Raw genomic sequence first — 20,796 nt, forward strand, 5'->3', positions numbered from 1 at the left:
AAAATGGTGGCTTTCAAACTTGTGTGCCCCAGAATCACCCGTGTAGCTTATTAAAAAGCACCCCAGGCAGTGGAACAGACCCAGCTTATGTTTTGCTCCCTAAAGTACTGTCGTCTTTCAGCTGATTTTATTTCCTTTCGTATCAGTCTGTGACGTAGTGAGCTTGGACAGAAGCCAAGAATCTAGACTAGGATCATTGTGAAGAATTGTCCAGGTTGATCGGTCAGCTGTCAGAATTGATCACTGCTCATACAGGGTGTAGTTCCAGATGTACTTTACATAGGCATGGTATTGAGGGTTAATGGGTTGGTAAATTGGATTATGCGCCTTTGTTCAAAAAGGGGTGTGAACATTTTGGACTGGGATGCCTAAAAGTGGGGGCAAGGCAGGAACAAGCCATCCATAGCTTTAGTTCTCACCGGAGCTGAAATAACTGAGGATGTTTGATCCTGCCTTGGTGACTTTGGGGACTTGGTAGAAACGGTTTAATTAGGAAGGTGTGGTGGATTCCTTTATTTGTTAACAAATTCCCTTTCCTATTCTGTTCTTTCCTATTTACTTTTGCCCTCGTTCCACTCCTTGTACTCAACAACTCAGACCTAAATCAATTCAGTGGCCTTCTTGATAAGCCTTTTCTAACTGCAGGTTTTCCCATCTCCATTTCTTCCTGCATAATGCTGCCGGCTTAATTTAACATAAATGCTGTTTTCATGTTCGTTCCACAATAGCTATTTTAGATTTCACAGCTATCTTCAGTCAAGCCCCCTACTCTCTTCTCTCGCCCCTCATTCTCAGCAGACAGCCCCATCTCCTACAGTATGGAGAAAACATGGGCTTATCTGGAAAATGCCTGAAACTTGTTCTCGCAGCTGCAAACTTGTCTTCCCCCTGCTTGCTTTCTTATCTCCTGCCTTCCCATCTCCATGGAAGATTTCAGCCTCTTTCTTCCCAAACGAAGTTTTCTGCATACACGCTCTCAATTCTCTCTTTTGGTCTCCTTAGGGATTTTGTGCCATCAGTTATTAGCCCCTTTCTTTTTAACTAATTTTTAAAAAGTATCCTCCAATTCTCTGTCTTTATTATAGCAAATCTTCTCCTTTTCTTCATAGCCAAGTTAGTTAAAAGAGTTAAAAGAAATTTTAATTCTGCTTCCATTTGCTCTTCATTCCTTTACAATCTGCTTTGACCCTTCCAAATCATTGAAACTGAGCTGACCTAGGAGACCAAAGTTTCCCTCAAGGACACTTCTCAATCCTTGCTTGTACTTGATCTCCGCAGTACTTAAAACTTATCACAATCTTTTAAAAATTTTTTTAGTACAGCATATTTGATTGGATTCTCTCTGTGACTCTGATTACTTCTCTTCGGCCCACTTTTGAGTACTCCTTAAATATTTGTGCTTTCCAGGCTTCCCTCCCTGTCAGTCTTCTTAACCCCACTGCAGCCTCCACAGGTGATCTCATTCATCCCATTGCTTCGGTTTTCACGTAGATACTGCTGATTCCCAAACCTAGGTCTCTAGCCCAGTTCTTATCACCTGGATCCCCCCACCAGTATATCCAACTACTTACTGCACCTCACTGCTTAGAAACCAAAACCCGGTATGGCTAAAACTGAGCTCATGTTCTCCCCTTTAAAAAGCTATTCCTTTACTTGCATGATCCCACATCTTGATTGATGGTGCCACTGCTTAGTCAGTCTTGTGTTCCACTAATCAAAGTGTCATCTTTATATCCCTCTCTCTCAATCTGCATACCTGATTATCTACTGACATATATCAGGTTCGTTCCAGCCTTTTCCTCCTCACTACCTGGTTTATGCTGTCTCCATACTGACCTTCCTGTTTCTAGTCTTACTCTTTTCTGATCCATTTTCCACACTACTGCTGCAATTGGCTTTGTGTTCCACAAATCTGATTGTTATTCTCCTGCTTAAAAGTCTTCATTAATCATCCACGGCCTTTAGGATTAATACAAACCCGTGATCTGGCCCTTGCTTACCTCTCCATGTTTATATTTAACATTCCCTGGCTCTCATCCATCATTTTTGTGGAAAAGAAACACAACTTAAACTGACTGTTCTTGAAATCATTCTGTTCTCCGTGCCTGAACATACATTTCTCCTAGCCAGCTCCTTCTCCTCCTTCAGCATGTCACTTCTTAGGGAGGCTTTACCTTAGGTACCCTGCCAGAACCACATCCTAACTGGGCATCTGTCTATATGCTTCCTCAGCACCCTGTGCTTACCTGTTGTAATGTTCACGGTGCTTACAACCCTAGGTCATCAGTGTCTCTCTCTCCCTCTTTTTTTTATTCCTAGTACATACTATAATTTTTGCCACATACTGGGTCTTTGAACACATGTTTAAATACCTTCCATGGCTCCCTACGGGTTATCTCCTTTCTAGACTCGCCTGGGTAGACCCGAAATGCAGATGTTCTCTGTCTCATGGGGAACCATTTAGATTTTTAGCTTTGTCTAGGACCCTAGAGGTTCTTCAATTTAGTCCCCTTGGTATGATAGAACAGAAAAATAGGACTTAAAAGGTAAACATCTTTTCTGAGGTTTCTTCTAATTAAAGCAAGAATTGAAACCAAGGTCTCATGATTGCAATCTAAGTGAAACTCAACTTCGTTTATATGTAATCCCTAAATTGTACCTTTTCATTTAGTAGGCCAAATGAACGTAACATGTTCGTTTTACTTTTCTACTTTGGTTTATGTTTCTTTTTCTTTTTTCCTTTTTTCTTTGTGGTCTATTCAGCAGATTCATTCTTGAGTACATTGATGTGCCAGGCACTGGAAATAAAGTAGTGAATACTGTGAAGAGAAATCTGGCTTTGGCGGGGGGCAGGAACTTATATTTCAGTGGTGGCAAGCAAATAAATAGAATGTGTAGAAATACGTAGGTGGTCATTAGAGCTATACAGAAAATAGGGGCGCCTGGCTGGCTCAGTCAGTTAAGTGCCTGACTCTTGATTTCAGCTCAGGTCATGATCTCGTGGTTCATGGGATCTAGCCTTACATTGGGCTGTGCTCAGAGTGTAGAGCTTACTTAGCATTCTGTCTCTCCTTCTCTCTCTGCCCCTCCCCTGCTCGTGCGTGCTCGCTCGCCCTCTCTTGCTCTCTTTCTCTCTCAAAATAAATAAACATTTTTTTTTTTTTAAATGCTATACAAAAAATAAAGCTAGAGCAGGGTAGAGGAGGTAGGTACTCCGGGGTTGGAAGGAGGCAGATTTTCAGTAAGGTACTCAGGCCTCACTGATAGATGACAAGAGCAAAGACCTGAATGAGGTGAAGGAGCAAGTGCTAGGACGGCAAAGAGAACCCCAGGGACAAAAGGTCTTGTGGTGTAAGTGTGCCTGGTTAGAAAGAATGCATCGTGGCTGGAGCAGAGGGAGCGAAGGTGGGAGCAGTGAGAGATGAGGTCAGCAAGATAAGGAAGGGCGTAGCTGACCGTGTAGCCACTACAAGTATTTGGCTTTTACACTGAATGAGATAGAAGCCGTTGTGAAGTTTTGAACAGAGGAGTGGTGGCAAGTTTTGTTGACTTTAATCTTCAAAGGATGTATCCCTTCAAATAATATTCTGGATGAAAATTATTCTGATTGAGAATGGAACTTTGAGTCTTTGGTGCTTTTCTTTGTAGTAAATTTAAGTTCTGTTGACTTTTTCTTTAACTTCTATTTTGAGGTAATTATATATTCACAGAAGTTGCAGCAGTAGTACACAGGTCCATCCCATGGACCCTTCAGCCAGCAGGCCCCCTGCAAAGGTTGTATCTTTCATAATTAGAGGAAAATCTCAAAGCCAGGCATCGGTGCTGTGTGTGTGTGTGTGTAAATCTCTGACCTTTTATCACGTGTGTAGATCCATGTGCCCACCATCCACAATCAAGACACAAAACTGTTCAGTCATCGAAGGATCTCCCTTGTTCGGCCACCATGCCTTTCCCCTCCCAACATCCATGACAGCCAGTATTCCATTTTCCATCTCTTTGTCATTTCAAGAACATTATATAAATGGAATCATACAGTGTGTGATCCATTGAGGTTGACCGTTTTCATTTAGCATAATGCCCTGGAGATCCATCCTAGTTCTGTGTAGCTGTAGTTTTTCCAATCTTTTTTTTTTTAATTTTTTTTAATGTTTATTTATTTTTGACAGAGAGAGACAGACAGACAGAACATGAGCGGGGGAGGGGCAGAGAGAGAGGGAGACACAGAATCCAAAGCGGGCTCCAGGCTCTGAGCTGTCCGCGCAGAGCCCGATGCGGGGCTCGAACCCACAGACCGCGAGATCATGACCTGAGCTGAAGTCGGACGCTCACCTGACTAAGCCACCCAGGTGTCCCCCCCCCCCTTTTTTTTAAAATTTTTTAGTTTTTCTAATCTTTATATGAAACTGGGGGCAGGTTGTCATGGTGGAAAGATGCCTGTTTTATGACTTGAGACCTGAGTTCTAGTCCAGGTCACTCACTAAATAGTTTACAATATCTCTGAATCTCACATTAGCAATCTGTAAAATGAGGGACTTGGAGTAGAACACTAAGACCCTTTAAGCTCTAAACTCTGTAATTATAATGAGTGAAGTATTTCTGATATGTCCTTATAGTCTATAGTAATGAAGTCTACCTCTCTTGTTAATATTTACTGTGCAACAATCTTCTATAATCTCAAAAGGGCTACTAAAGAAACATCTCATAATTGTTTTATTGACGTGTTACTGCTACTTACATTACTCAAGTGTAAGCCTGATAGGTCAAAATAGTACCTGGCAAACTATGAAAATGTAAAGGTGACTCTGATTTTTTTTTTCCCCACTGTGTTCAGTGATAAGATCAGTAGTAAACCTACTCTGCATAATCTAGTGAGCCACAGAGGTGCAAGAAATGTAATAAATTCCTGTTAGATGACAGCTCTACTCTTGAATCAGTTGTTTGAACACATTTCTATTAATGAGTTAAGTCAGTTTCTTGCCACTGAAAAAAGCACGTCACTGAAGTAAAAGGAACTGGCCAGTGAAGAATCCAGAAGTTTGGACTTTGGTTTCCTTGATAGAAAATCTACCACATAGGGGCTCCTGAGTGGCTCAGTCGGCTAAGTGTCCAGCCTTAGCTCAGGTCATGATCTCACTGTTCGTGAGTTCGAGTCCCACGTCAGATTCTGTGGTGACAGCTCAGAGCCTGGAGCTGCTTCGGATTCTGTGTCTCCCTCTCTTTCTGCCCCTCCCCCTCTCATACTCTGTCTCTCTCAAAAATAAACACACATTAAAAAAAAGAAAGAAGGAAAATCTACCATATATCTTTTATTTGCTCATCCCTTTTTTAATTTCCCTCTTTTAATATTCCTGAACATTTGGGTAACATATTATATCTTTTTTTTAATGTTTATTTATTTTTGAGAGAGTGAAAGCACAAGCAGGAGAGGGGTAGAGAGAGAGGGAGACAAAGAATACAAAGCAGGCTCTAGGCTCTGAGCTGTCAGCATAGAGCTGGACGTAGGGCTCGAACCCACAAACTGTGAAATCATGACCTGAGCCAAAGTCGGACGCTTAACCAAGCCACCTAGGCGCCCCGGTAACATACTGTATCTTAAAGAAATAGTGGACATTAAAGAGTTGAATAGAATAATATTTGTCAAGAATAAGTAAATATTTGTCGAGCATAAATAAATTTGTCAAGCAGCCTGACCTCCCATCCTTTACCACCACTGTGTGCACAGAAAGGATAGGGCTCTTCCAGACCCTCATAGAAAGATTGGAAGAAATTGTGCCTGCTGCTACAGTGCTCTACAAACCACAACCAGAAATGTATATAAACATATCTTCATGTTTCTATATTTACTGAAATGATACACAATCTACGTTGCCTTGAATATTATCAGCTAGTGCTATATAAAAATACTGGTAGAAATGTGAAGCTGTTATAGAATATGTATGACTATTGATCAGGAAGTGGTAGTTCATTTTTAAATTATGTCTAGCTCGCATACATTCTATCTAGTCTCATCTACTCCCTTTTTTTATAGATACAGAAACTGGTACAGGCTTAGCTCCTTTACAAGAGTTTAAACAGCCAGAGAGCTGGGGTAAGAACCGAGATCCTCTGCCCTGAATCACTGCTCTGTGCCATGAGTTCTTTATGAAACAAGCTCATAATTGCTCTCTATGGCCGCAAAGGGCTGGAGGAAGTGAGAAACATTAAGTGGCTTTCACTATTGAAGAATAAATAAAAATGCTGTGTGTAACTTCTCTCAGAGAATTGATCAACATTTATTCTTAACATTTCTTTTTTTACCACATTCATCTGTTTTGCTGTGTTATCCTGTCTCTTCACTCATTTTTTATAATTTAGATGAAGATCCTTTTGCCCCATGAAAGTGTTGATATGAGATAATGTCTTGTGTTAGACCCTCCTTTAAAAAAAAAAAAAAGAGAAACTCAGCCACACTGTCAATGTCTTTTTAAGAAAGTCGGTTTCCTCTTGTGTGCATTTTGGAAAGCAAACAGACCAGATAAACTAAGCTAAAATGGAATGGTTATAGTTCCTAATGATAAATTTTGGACCTGTTAAGCATTTTACCACCTCTAATTTGTTTTTTGTTTGTTTGTGTGTTTTCATTAAAATGAATGTAGTTGGGACATCATTTTTGTTTAGAAACTCAAATGAAGTAACTGGTAGAGTATCTCTTTCACTAACAGCAGACCTACTTTACATTTACCCATGTTCATTCATTGTTAGAAGCACTTATAATTGATCCTTACACCTAAATGTAGTAATATCTTTATAACAGCATAGATACAGGTTTTCTTGACTTTAAAATATTCACCTTTCATATATTACATGCTTTAATATGTTTATGAACATTCCTAAACTAACTTTTATTTCTTCTCCCAGTGGCTGTATCCTCATTCCATCCATACCTAGCTTCTCATCTTCTCCTGCGCTTCTCCTTTTCTTTAGCAAGGTGACTGGAACTGTTGGGTTACAGGTTGGTTGGGGAACCTGAATTTAGTATTCAGGTTCAGATCACACCAGTAAGTCCTTACCCAGCTAGTAGTGCAGGCAAGATAGAGTCGTCCTCCCTCCCTGAGTACCTAAGCAAAAGGTTAAGGATTAGTGCTGCCCCACCACCTGCCTTGGAATCTGTGAAGGGGTGACATTTGGATGATACAGTGGGACTCTGGGAAGAGAGCACCCTTGTGTGGCCTTTGTTGGGCCTACAGACTTCCGCAGGCCTTAGTACAAGCACCTACCTTTCACCCTAGGCTTTGGCTCCCAGGTTTCCTTGTTTAGAGGACACTGTGACCTGTGTAACCCATGCTTAGGGACTTTGTCTTTAAACTCTTGGGAATGCAACTTCATGCTGTCAGTTAAATCCATTAAGATGCTCTTGGTTGCAAGGAACAGCAATAAGTTGTCCTAAAAAAGATGATAGGTTGGGAAGTTACGAGGAGCTAAGAAAACTGACCGAAGGCCAGAGCATCAGACTTGGATAATAAATGGGGATCAGGGCAGCTCCAAAGGGTCAAGAACCAAGAAACAGGGTAGTCTTTACTTTGGTGCAATGTGGCTCGAACACCATCATCATCTGCATGGGATGCTGCCCCAGGGGCAAGACACCATTGTAAATGAATTCTGATTGCCTCCTCTCCTTCGCATCACTCCCGAGGCAGGAGTCTGTAATTGACAGAGCCATTGTCAATGTTTTCATGCGCTGGCTGCTAGGGACATAGTAGGCATCTGATGATTTTCATCTTCCATGGTACAAAGTTCCAACAACGGTATATTGCTTTCTGTTAAAAGGGGATGGCAATTGTCTAACGTGTGAATATTTGTCTTTCAAACATGTATAAAGACCACGCACAAAAGTATGGAATGGCTGCGATCATCGTTTGTAGCAGGACCTCTTCTGGGTCAGTGAATTAATTCGTGAGTCCAGGACAGTGGTAGGGGAAAGAGCCCCCTGAGTGACTATACAAATTCAGTTAATGCCCCCCACTATTACCGAGGGAGTGAAGTTTGAGGACATTCGCACCATACACCTCTGTCCATGCCTCCCACACTGCTCTTTTGCAAAATGTTCAATTCTTAAGGGAAAGGGGAGCATAGAAAATAGGAGATGAAGAAAGCGTACTTAGGTTTACAATGTGCATTTTTACCTTGTGTTGGAATATATATTGAGAGAAAAGTCATCAGACATTTTGAATCATTTCTCCCTGTCCCCCCAAAAAAGTCCTCTGAATGCCTAGAAGACAATTATTATCATAATTGTACTTAATTATTATAATTAAATGTTTAGTATGTATTTTAGCTAATGTTAGTAATAGAGTGATCAATTTATAATATGTGGCTAGATTTTTTTTTAACGTTCGGCTAAATTTTGGAAATAGACTGAGAATCCGAAGGATCTTAGATGCCCATAGTGGTGGCGTCACTCTCTGCATTTCTTTAGACAACCCATTTAAAAATATTCAGTTTCTCTCTGGGTCTGTCTTTATCTGTTTTTGGTGGGTTTTGGATTGGTTTATCTCTCTGGACATTTTTTGCTCAAAAATTCTATGACTCAGTTATTACTTTGTTTTCATCTAATGCCCACAGAACGCCCTGGGAACTCAAGAGTGAAATCAGTCAGCTAGCCAATAAATATTTATTAAGTGTCTACTAAGTGGCACATTTTGGACTGGTAAGGAATATGATCTAGTTAGGAAGACCAGATTCATACACAAAGGAAGAAAATAAGATACAGCGGTGCAAAGATGAGTGCGGTGCAAAGATGAGTGCAAAATGAGTGGTGCAGCCAACAGCATATAGACGGGGAGAATGCAAGACTCTTGGTAGCTAAGACGACTGAGCAGAAGATTGAAAGGCATTTAATGGAATAGGTGTAGAGAGATATACCAAGGCTCTGTTGCAGAATGCCTTTAATAGTCTGTGACCCGAGGGGTGCCTGGGTGGCTCAGTCGGTTAAGCGTCCGACTTCGGCTCAGGTCATGATCTCGCGGTCCGTGAGTTCGAGCCCCGCGTCGGGCTCTGTGCTGACGGCTCAGAGCCTGGAGCCTGCTTCGGATTCTGTGTCTCCCTCTCTCTCTGACCCTCCCCCGTTCATGCTCTGTCTCTGTCTCAAAAATACATAAACATTAAAAAAAAATTTAAAAAAAAATAGTCTGTGACTCGAATCTGTGGCACTGTTTAGTCAAAGGAAAACGAATTGGAATAAAAAATCTGGCTTCTAGTCACGGCTCTGACATGTAGAAACAGGATTGTTTGTGGTAAGTCTGAAACTGTTTACTGTTTATACATATCATCTCTGCATTGCAAGCAGGAGTAGATTAACGTGCGTTAAAGGCCTATCCTATAGTAAACTCCCAGTAGATGTTCGTTAAATCCGAAATTATCTTTTGAGTGAAAATCAAAGAAATAGTTCTGTCATCTGATGCTTCTAGCATGAGGTCTGGGTAAGGTGGTTAGCAAGATCCTTTTCATCACTGAAATGCCAAGTCTCTGTGCGTAGCCTTTCTTGGTTACAACTTGTCGCTTATGACCTTTATAAACTTTCTGTGCCTCATGTTTCTCATCTGCAAAATAGGGATGATGAGAGTTCCTAACCCATCAGGATTTTGTGACCATTAAGTGGTTTTAATAAATGTGTCAAGTGTCTTAGAATAGTACTAAAAACAGAGTCAGTCTCCTCTCTTTCCCTCTAACCATTTTCTTTCTCCTAACCCTCTCCTCCTCTTTCCTTCTCTCTCTCTTTGTGTCCCCCTTTTCTCCTTCCCCTCCATTATCATTGTTTCATATATGATAACTTAATATTTCTCCGTATTGGATATTTTCAAACAAAAGCTCTCTTATGATTGTGGTGGGCTTGAGAATGAGGATTATTCTCCAGACCTATGCTTTTAGAGGCTTCAGCGAGCACAGTGTTTGAAATTGGTGGGCAATGCAAGGGTGGCGGGGAGGGGGCGGTGATGTAAGAAGCCCAGGTGAGAGGCAGTGGGACCTGCAACTGGGGTAGAAAGAAAGGAAAGAAAGCATTCATTAGGGAAACTTTGGAGACTTGAGTTCAGTTTTGACAACTAATTTTATGTGGAAGTAAAAGACATCAGGCCAAGGGGACTGGGAGTATGATGGCCCTACAGTTGGAGACGTTAGGAGAATGAGCTGATTTAGTAGATTTTAGAAAAGCTTAATCTGGGGAAGGGAGTGTTATTTTTGAAATGCTGAGTTTTACATGGTGATGAATCATATGAATTCACATGTCCTGTGGATAGTTGGAAATGTAACTGCATGGCATATTTAGCATTGAGGGGACCAGTTTGGCTGGACTGCGAGTACATATTTGTTAGACAGTTTATTTTCTTCAAGCCAGATCCAATATTTAATTGCTTAATTGTTTTTGAAGGATCTGTTTATCTCTTGGGAAAGAAGCATGCTTGTCTCATAGAGGGAGTGTAACTTTGGGTACATACTCCATGTTCTGTCCTATAGTTGAAGGGAGATTCATGCAGTTTCTGTCTATTAAACAGACATTGTTTTTCTTCACTGTTTTTCTTGTCTTATTTTGAGGGTTGCAGATTGGGGAAAATATTAGATATTTAATGGTGGACATCATTTTATGTTAACTTATACTTAATATGCCCCTCATACGTCATCCAAGGTTCATCATTGTCCCAACTTCCTCAGAAATGACTGGTAAGCGCAGCGATACTCAGAGGAGCTGGCATAATAGAGTATAATACCAGTTTTCCTTGTCTTATAAAGCCGTAACCATGATATTGCTGAGTAAATGAAACTATCACGTAAGAGGTGGCAATAAGATGACAGTTATTGAAGAAATCCCGGGGGGGGGGGTGCAGAATAAAATTGTCTATTTAGTAAGCATAACTATTTTATGTAACTATTTGATGTTACGCTTCTTCCCCCTCCTTTTCTAAATCACTTTGACCCATATTTTTCAACACTCTTCTCTCCACTAGCCAGAGTTACAAAGTGGGTTACATGTTTAATTTTACTGCTTCCAAGTATATTTCTGTTGTATTTTCCTAGCTGTTAGTTATTCTTTCAGGAGATCGAGACTAGGTATGATCTTGTGTAGGGCATGAGTGCAAATAAGGCAATGGGCGTGATAAGGCTCAGACACGTTGAAGTAGAGAATTACCTATTCTTGACAGGTTGAATATGAAGTGACATCTCTTCATCCCCCACTTTTGAAACCCTGGTCCCTAGATAGCTTTGCTTCTATTTTTCTTCCTAAATCGAAGAGTACTTACTGTTGGTTGCTCATTGAAACATGGCTGAAGCTCTGAGAGGCCCCTCTGAAGGTAGAGAGGCTTTGTCAGTACTCAGGAGTAAGCCTGTTATTAGTAATGAAGTTTTGATGGATGTGTGCTGTGGGCATTCAAGGACTTATCTGTCTACAAAACAGTAATTTATTCATGGAATGATCTTTGTTCTTTTTCTTTCCCCTCTGTCTTCCCTTTCTCCTTCCCTCCCTCCCTCCCTCCCTCCCTCCCTCCCTCCCTCCTTCCTTCCTTTCCTGTCTTTCTTTCTTCCTTTCTGCCAGCCTTGTTTATGGGCCTTCTTTGGTTTCATTTGAATTATGTATCCTTTTGAATTCTTCAAACTGAAGTACGTCTCTATCAGTGTTCACTCTTTCCTTCCGCATCCTCCTCCCCCTGAGGAAGAATGATTAGTATTCATTAAAGTATAAAGAAAATACAGTCGTTCCCAAGAGTTCTTGATTTTCATATCTCAACTCTAGTCTTTAGAAAATGCTCTCATCGGCAGAACAGTTGTGTTTAGAACCTGTACATAATCTGAATGCTCACTAAATGTGAACTAAAACTTATCAGAGAGTTTTGTTCAGAAGAGTGAGTTGTTTTCCTTCATTTGCTTCTAGGGTGTTCAGGTCAGTCCCATTCCATAGTTGTTCGTGCTTGAGTCTGGCTTGCTTCTCTGTGGGTCACGCTGTGTCTTATGTTTCACATAACCACAGCTGGGTAGGTGGATCTCAGAGTCTGGACCAAGGATGTCAAATCTTAAGACTCCAGGTACCTTAATATAGCCCATGATAACCACTGCTTTTCTCCTCATTTCACCCTCATCTCTGGCTAAGCCTGTCTAGGGACATCGAGGCATTTGAATCTTCCTCTTTGTTCTCAATTTGTGTCATGAATTCTGAGAAAGTCTTTAGCCACTCTTCAGGTCCTTTGGTGGTCATCCTGGTAACAGGACTTTTTAAACAGAAAAAGGAGCCTTTGAGAGTAAAATGATTAAAAAATCTATTTTAGTTATTTTTAGAATTACATTAGTTCAAAGGGGGAGTGAAAAAATAGGGAATATGGTAGGAGAGAGATTTGGTAAATCTATAAAGGATGTTGTGCCACCTCAGATGTTTCTAATTATTGATGCTTCTAAAACAGAATCTCCTGTCTACATATGCTGCTTGGTTATGTGGGAAGTGCCTCCTGGATGTATTTTAAGAAAAATGTGGATGTGGGGTGCCTCATTGTTCCAGATTCATGGGACCTCAGTCATTGGAGATTGGAGGATGAAGGACTGTGGGTGCAAGGGGCAATGTGTGATCCATTGGAGACTTACTTACGAGTTTTCAGAAGCTACTTGTTGCTCTGTAAGACTTTTTCCTAGTTTGAGGCCTGGTTGAAAAACAGTAACATGATAAAAGAGACCTATTCATTGCCCATTGTCTGTAGATGCCTCTCATCTAGAATTTCACTCTTGCCCTTTATAGCCGTATTTTGTCAGCCTATAAAAACTAAGTCTATCTCAAGCCTGAAATTGTCAGGTTCCTGCCTCAAAGGGCATAGATATTAGAGGTCTTACTGTGAACTTGTAAAGAAGATCTAAAGGGAGCCTGGCTTTTGGGCCTGTTAGCCATTAATCATTTTCCCCACTTCTGCACTATCTTTTAGAGTGGAGAGCCAACCATAGGATTAAAGGTGGACCTAATATTCTGAAGAAAACAGATTTCTCATCCTTGCTGCTTTCTGCCTACGTGTTAAATCCTGTGGTGACCTCTCCCTCCTTCCTCTTTTCTCTTACCTGTTTGCAAAGAAAGACGTCAGCACCCTTTAACTTCTCTGTGGTTCAGCCCCACAGTAGAACATCCCTATGTAGCTGAGGAAAAGTGAGATGTGCCATCTGGTATGTTAGAAATCAATATTGGAACCCTGTCAGCCGGGGATCTCCATCCCAGCACTTACGAGAAAGCCTGTCTTTATGGCAGAGGTACAGCCAATATGAAAAGAATGTGAAGGCAGTTTTTTGGCTTTAAGACATTGGACTCTTTGAGGGGTCATGGGGTGACAGGGGGCCAGGCGACATGCCTGATGTCTTGTTGCATCCATGTTCTTACAATGAATAGCCATGGGGTGCATGTTGTGCTCAGTTTATGAAATTTGACTACAGGGCCTTGAAGTTACTGTAAACATTGTATGGAAAGTGTGTGTGTGTGTGTGTTTCACATGTGTGTGTGTTTCACATGTGTGTGAAAACATGAACCTTTGACAACATTGTGACTTTTGTAAATGAATTGAGCTGTTGATTATCTTTCAACCCTTTGTTTAGCCTTGACTAGAATATAGTGTAGAGCCATTTCTTTATAGGCTTACATTATTCTGGATATGCGTCCACGTGTATGTTTGCTTTGAGGAAAATATTCCACTTTTGCAATCGCCATGGACAGCTCAGTGACTGATAAAATGTAGATGTTTTCTAAGTGGTAAATGTTAAGCTCCAACAGCTAGATGAAGATCTGTGAGCCAGAGCCATTGAGAGTTATCTGTTATTCCTGTTCAGATGCATGCATGTGAGCAAGTGTATGTAATGGTATTACTGTCCATGCCCACTCTTGAAGTACTTACCCATGTAAACCCAGGTTCTGTTTTGGGGGATTTTGTTTTGTTTTATTCATTAAGAAAATTATTTTTTAACTTATTTTAGAGAGAAAGCATGAGTGGGGGAAAGGAGCTGAGAATGGGGGGGTAGGGAGAGAGGAAGAGAGGGAGAGGGAGAGAGAGAGGGAGAGAGAGGGGGGGAGAGAGAGAGAGAGAGAGAGAGAGAGAGAGAGAGAGAGAATCCCAAGCAGGCTCCACGCTTAGCACAGAGCCCCATGTAGGGCTCAATCCCATGATCCTGGGATCATGGCCTGAGCCCAAATCAAGAGCAGGTGCTTAACCCACTGAGCCACTGAGGTGCCCCACCCAGGTTCTGTTTTATCAAGTGATGCATTCCCTTTAAATTAGTTCTACTGTTAGGACCAAATCCTGGAAGTCACAGAATGTGTGAGACAGTGTATGTATGTATGTATGTATGTATGTATGTATGTATGTATATAGCAAATGTTATTCATATAAATAAAACTGTTAAGGATAATGGAATACAGGTTTCTTGCTGTCAGAAGAAAAGGAAGAAAATGAAAATGAATGCTGTAGTGTTAGGAGTAGGATTGTTGGTATCTTTGTAAACTCCTGGTATATTAGTTCAGGTTCTCTAAAAAGCTGATGCCAAGACAGAATTAGACATGAAAGAGGTTAATTGGGGAAGACCCTTTTGAGGGAAAATAGGAAGGGAGCTGAAAGAGGCTGGGAGTGCCATCAGACTGCAGTGCAGGTCTAATCTCTGTGGCAAAGGGTGCGAGGAAAGGAAGGTTGAATTGGAAAAGTCTAATTGGCCAAGTTCTGAGAGAGTTACCATAAAGCCAACAAGGAGTCCTCAAGCCAGAGTTGCCATCAGAGGAGTCCCACATCTCTCAGCAATAGGCCTGCCTTGGTATCTGCTGTGCTCAGTCTAGGAGCAGCTGGTGGGAAGCATAGCCTTAGCTGAAACAGTGATGGATTTCAGAGCACAGCAGCTGGGACTGTCAGTCAATTACACTTCCTGCAGTTAGAGATCCGAGAGGCACATTTTCATGACTGCCGCACATGGTTTTCAGTAGTTATAGATTGATATAGAAATAAATGTATAGAAATAAAGATGTGAATGTAGGCTATTTAGATAAATGGCTAATTTCAGAGCTGCAGAAAACCGTACAAGATAAGCCTGGAATATGTTGTTCTACCAGAAATCAAGGAAGTACTCAAGGAATGATGGGGGTGGAGGCATGTCCATAGGAAACAGAAACCAGCTTGACATGGCCCCCACTGGCCAAATTGGAAATAATTTCAACATTACAACAAATAATGATAGTAATGGATTATGACTTTAAATGAAATGATATTCCATGACATTGTATTGATATAATTAAACAAATGAATAACTTGGGAGTTTGAGGGATGAAAATTACATAATTCAAAGGGTCTCCTCAAAAAATACCTATCAATTATAAACAGAAAATGAGTAACTACAGTGGCGAAACCTGATAGTACCCTAACTGTGTGATCAAAGTGAACGTTGTCAGTAAACTATACATTTCAGGGGCGCCTGGGTGGCGCAGTCGGTTAAGCGTCCGACTTCAGCCAGGTCACGATCTCACGGTCCGTGAGTTCGAGCCCCGCGTCAGGCTCTGGGCTGATGGCTCAGAGCCTGGAGCCTGTTTCCGATTCTGTGTCTCCCTCTCTCTCTGTCCCTCCCCCGTCCATGCTCTGTCTCTCTCTGTCCCAAAAATAAATAAACGTTGAAAAAAAAAAAAAAAACTATACATTTCATAGGAGGCCAAGGGAACAGAACAGTACATCCATCACTTCTGTGGTATTCCTGCCAAAACTGCATCACTTGTATCTGATCACAAAGAAATATTGGACACACCAAAATAACTGACCTATACTCTTTAAAAGTGTTAAGGCCTTGGGGTAGCCTAAGAAAGATTAAGGAACTGTTCTAGACTAAGGAGACATGGATCTTTCCCCCCACCAAGTATTCCATTGGAATAATTGGCAAAATTTGAGTAGAGTTTGTGGATTAGGTGGCAGTGATGTGTCCTTCTTTTCATTTCATGTTTTGACTTTGTAGGAAAATATCCTGGTTTGTAGGAAGTGCACACTAAAAGTTTTGAGGGTGAGGGTATAACAGGTTGGTTACTCTCAAATGGATCAAAGGAGGGCATTTCTTTGTTACAGCGAGTCCAACTTTCCTGTAAGTTTGTTTCAAAATTACACACATAAACACTGCTAAGTTGGGACATTCTTAAACAATTATCTGACTTATCAGTGTCTTGGGGTAGGGGCTAGGCAAAATGTCATCAATTATAAACTACTGTAATTCAAATCTGCTTTTGAAGAATCCTCTTCTCATGTGTAGGCCTAGAACACCTGTTCACCATGTTGGCAGAATATAGTACCCGGTGGTTTCAAATGTATCTTATAATGGGAAAGCGTGAGCTTTTTGCAACCTGCTTACTGTGGAAACAAGTGGGTAGGGAAGATGTCAACTACCTGGGGACCTTTTGAGAAAGCCTGTATGTGAGGCCTATGTTGCTTGTGTTTGTATCAGGAATACCCGATCATGCCTGATGGAGATGGTTCACTGTTACCAGAATATAAATTTATCTTTTAGTTTGAAGAAGCGTTTCGGTCCCAGCACTAATTCCTTGTATTTCTAGCTGATACAGAGAGATGATTTCCTGTTAGACTTCCCAGGCTGTTAGGTCCCTTTTTGTATGCTGATTGTGAATTATCCATTCGAGCCAGACATGTGTAATTGGAGTAGAATTACTGATACACTCAAGAAAGCAGAACTTATAAATTTGTCTAAAGCAGCCTAATGCCATAGCACACAATTTAATGTTCTCTTTTTTCCACTGGGCAACTGATGAATACCCCAGTGTCAGGTTATGAGCCATCGTTGGCCAAGGGGAAAATCTCCGGACCTTTCATTAGTGGCCAAAAGAAGTGAATGAGAGCATCAAGTACATGGATCTAGGCTAATTCCATTTTTTTGTCTCTCTCCCTCTCATTCTCTTTAATTTCAAATTTTAGATAATGGGGAGGAGAAAGACAAAAGCTAGTAAGGCACATAGAAAGCTTTTGTCCTTAACTCTATGCAAGGCAAGCATGGCTAATAGATGCTTAGGATAATAATTTTGCAGGGCTATATTTCCGAAGTGATTAGGTGTTTCTCTGATAATCCAAATGGTATCTCAACATTTTCAGGAGGCATTAAAATAAAATTAAATGTGATTTTGCCACATTTAAGAAGTTATCCCGGGGTGCCTTTGTGGCTTAGTCAGTTAAGCACCCGACTTCGGCTCAGGTCATGATCTCGCAGCCTGTGGGTTCAAACCCTGCTTCAGGCTCTGCGCTGGCAGCTCAGAGCCTGGAGCCTGCTTCGGATTCTGTGTCTGCCTCTCTCTGCCCCTTCCCTGCTCCTACTCTGTCTCTCAAAAATAAATAAAAGATAAAAAAACAAATAAATAAAAAGTTATCCTAAGTAAACTAAGTTCATTCAGGAAATATTTACTGCCTACTTTATGCCAAGTATTGTACTAGACACTTGGATACAGAAATATGCAGCCCTTGCCCTCTTAGACCTCCTAATTTAGAAAGGAAGATAGACAGTCAATTTATAATTGTAAGATGGTGTAAGGAATTCTCACAAGGGAGCACACACCAAGAAAAAAATACATTTGATGTTATTTTCACATGCTTGGCTTGTAGTAAATACCCAACAATGACAGCTGTTATTATTTCATGTGCTTTTACTCTCCTTGCTGCTCACTAATCACCAGCACCACTGTCCCTTCAGGAGAAATCTGTAATTAGGGATAAGAAGTGAACAGAATGTAGCTACTAACCCTCTAAGCTGTGGAGAGAAGGGAAAGGCTGGTCGTGGGCAGGCTGTGGAGTGGGAATCTGAGGCCTTACCTGGTTCATCTAAGAATGTCTGTTAGCTGATAGGTTACAGAAGGGAAGGTTTGTGCCCTTGGTTCTCTGCTGGCTGTGCAGGTACTCAAGTTCAGTTCTGTAAATTGATTTGAACAGCAGTAACACGAGTGGATCATTAAACATTTGTACTGTTTTGCTTTGTTTCTCTATCTCTTCATGTAGAAGTGTATTTGTGTGAATCTCTTCTTGCCTGTTCAGTCATTCCAGCTTTCTTCTCCAAACCCTGTGTGTTGACTATAAAATGTGAATGCGCTGTAGTTCGAAATGCAGTAACAAATAGGTGTTTGTTCTTCAGGCATTTCAAATCCCCAAGACCTCTCAACCTGCCACAGGTGGGGGTGTCCCCGTTCTCCTCTCTGGCCTGTGGGTGGGTGGAGCCACCCTCCTGCCCTTTTGGGGGCTTTCTGGTAACACCCTCAATTAATTCTCACCATATAGCAATACCTACAGCTGCTGACTCTGGGCTGTTGGCATTCTCCATGCAGCCAAACCCCACTCTGTGATAATGACAGTGTGTGCCAGCACGCTTCTGCAGTGACTCAGGAGACAGGGTGGCCAGCAAAGCAGCCTCTTTGTGGGAGTGGATTTTGAGAAGTGCTAATTCCGCGGCGGTTTGGAGATATTAATATCGTGCTGGCAGTAGATAAACAGGCAGCAGAGGGGCACATAATGAGAGAGAATCAGCCATAGCATCTTGTCCTATTTTCTCTACCCTCACATATTCTGTTCTTCTTTTAAAAAAGTAATTTCCTGGGTTTCGATGAAGAGAGCCCTTCAGTGGCTTAAATATGCACATAGGGTCGTTAGTCCAGTCACCAGCATCTCGAGTCTGAGGTTCTAAGAACACCAGTGTGTTAAGAGTTAACTACGTTTCCAAACAACACTAGATCCTAGCATATGGTACGGTAGCCTATTGCTTACCCTACCTCCTCCCTGAAGGGCAGTCAACCAGATGGTTTGAGTGGGTCCTTTGGTGTAACTATGACAGGCACAAAGGAAGATATAACCACCACTCTCCCCCAACAGTATCATGCCTCTTGTCTTCCAGTGCTGGCTACAGGTAATTTTTGAAAATTCGGTTTTGCGGTTTGCAGCTTGTTTTTGCTTCACATCAAAGGTTCCTTTCCAGCTTGGGGAGGAACCAGGCGGATCTGCCGCATTAGTTGTCTGAGCGTCATTCCCAGTGTACGCTCTAGTTAGAGTACGAACCACGTGACACCTCGTATTCTACTGAAGAAAAGAGGATTCAACACATTCGAGAATTGCTTGAAGCAGGAGTCTACTTAGAATATTCCTGTAGTCCTAAAAGGACTTTTATCTGGAGTATTGCTCCAAAGCTGCTCATCTCAGATTTTACATGTTTTGCTTTATTTGTTCCCCCATCTCGTGCCATTTCTTCATAATGGACTCTCATTCCACCACAGTAACCCTCCCTCCCAAATCCATTCATAGCCTTACCTTCTAGAAGCCCCCTTTAGTGGGAGAACCACTGTCAGGAGTTCTGAGGAGAAGAGAATTACTGGGGGTGTTATGTTAAACTAACTTTTCTAACATTGCCAAGCTGGAATAAGGCATTTTCTAGTTATACTATAGGCTAGAAAGGAGATTTTAAGAAATTTAGGTCATGCTTTTATGTGTTCTGTTTTTTATCTGTGTGCTTGATATTTTAGAGCAGACTTTTCTTGAGGGTAGTGGCTTGTTTATAACATTCTGTAAATAGCCCTGTCTAATGTGGGCTTTTTACAGATATTTTCTGCTGGTTCTTATGTATGGATTGATATAGCATCTGACTGTAGTAACCAGAAAGATGCTGAGCTAGGGAACTTTGTTATTCTACCTTTCATTTGGATTTCTAGCCTTAACAACTCACTGGTCTTGAAATCCTTGGCTTCTCCCTCCCCGTGTCAGGATGCGTTAAGACCTCCAGGTGCTAACTGTTATTATTTCTGTTGACTGAGCCCCATGTGTACCTCTAGTGCTCACTGACCTATCTTTTCTGTTGCAGAAACATTGCTGAGGCCCTCGTCAGCAAAGGCCTAGCCACAGTGATCCGATACCGGCAGGATGATGACCAGCGGTCCTCGCACTACGATGAACTGCTTGCTGCAGAGGCCAGGTGAGATGAGTAATTATTAAAGTGAACACAGTGGGACCCACAGCCCCACTTTTTTCTTTCCCACTATCCTGCCCATCCCTGAGCAGAATGTAATGGCAAGCAATATGCTGGGAAAGCTTATAGTATGCTTTTATCCCAGTTTTTCCCCATCAGAAGAAAAGGGGCACCCTCGAAATGTGCTGTGTAACCTTGATGAAGTACTACTTGGGCCTCCGTTGTTTTTAAATCTGCAAAATAAGCATATATCAGATATGATCTTATTTAGATGTAAAATGACTCCTAGGTGAGAACATAATTGTATAAGATATTTTTACCACCACCATCCTGTCATTCCCTGGGACTAACAATGAATCTCCGCCTCTGTGTGCAGGACATTTGCCTCAGGTTCTTACCTCCAGAGACCTCTGCTCCCCAGCCCCTCCCATTTATCACCTCTCAACCTTTTGTCATGTACAAAGGAAATGAAAACATTTATTAGGAAATGAGTTTTGGTTTCACACTTCTGACAGCTGGCAGGAGAGCACTTGAGAAGCCTTGTGACATTTTACTCTTGTCCTTGATCCCTGTGGCCGGTTGCCCCAAGGACATGCGTACTGCTCAGAGTTATTTCTTACCAATGACATTGCTTATGGCTCTTACTCACAGAGACTTCTGTCACTGGGTGGTGCTGGTAGTTTAGTGATTCCCAGATTTCCCAGGAAAGAGCAAAAAACGAGCTTCTCTTGGTGAACTGACTTGGGTAGTTCAGCAGACTGTTTGGTCTCAAACAAAATATAGCCCATATTTCAAAGAGGTGCATGCCGCACTCAGCCACTTACTTAGTTCTAGAAGTTTGGT

General features: G+C 41.6%; 1 protein-coding gene across 2 annotated transcripts in view; it reads left to right on the top strand.

Annotated features, from left to right (window-relative positions):
• SND1 (staphylococcal nuclease and tudor domain containing 1) overlaps positions 1–20,796 on the top strand; it is a 423,895-nt gene that overhangs the window by 211,155 nt on the left and 191,944 nt on the right. For both annotated transcript variants that reach the window (XM_049642985.1, XM_049642986.1), the window contains one exon: positions 19,849–19,959. In XM_049642985.1, the coding sequence (XP_049498942.1) occupies positions 19,849–19,959 (111 nt within the window). The remainder of the gene's footprint in view (positions 1–19,848; positions 19,960–20,796) is intronic.

This window comes from Panthera uncia, chromosome A2, assembly GCF_023721935.1.
Source record: "Panthera uncia isolate 11264 chromosome A2, Puncia_PCG_1.0, whole genome shotgun sequence".
Lineage (NCBI taxonomy): Eukaryota > Metazoa > Chordata > Mammalia > Carnivora > Felidae > Panthera > Panthera uncia.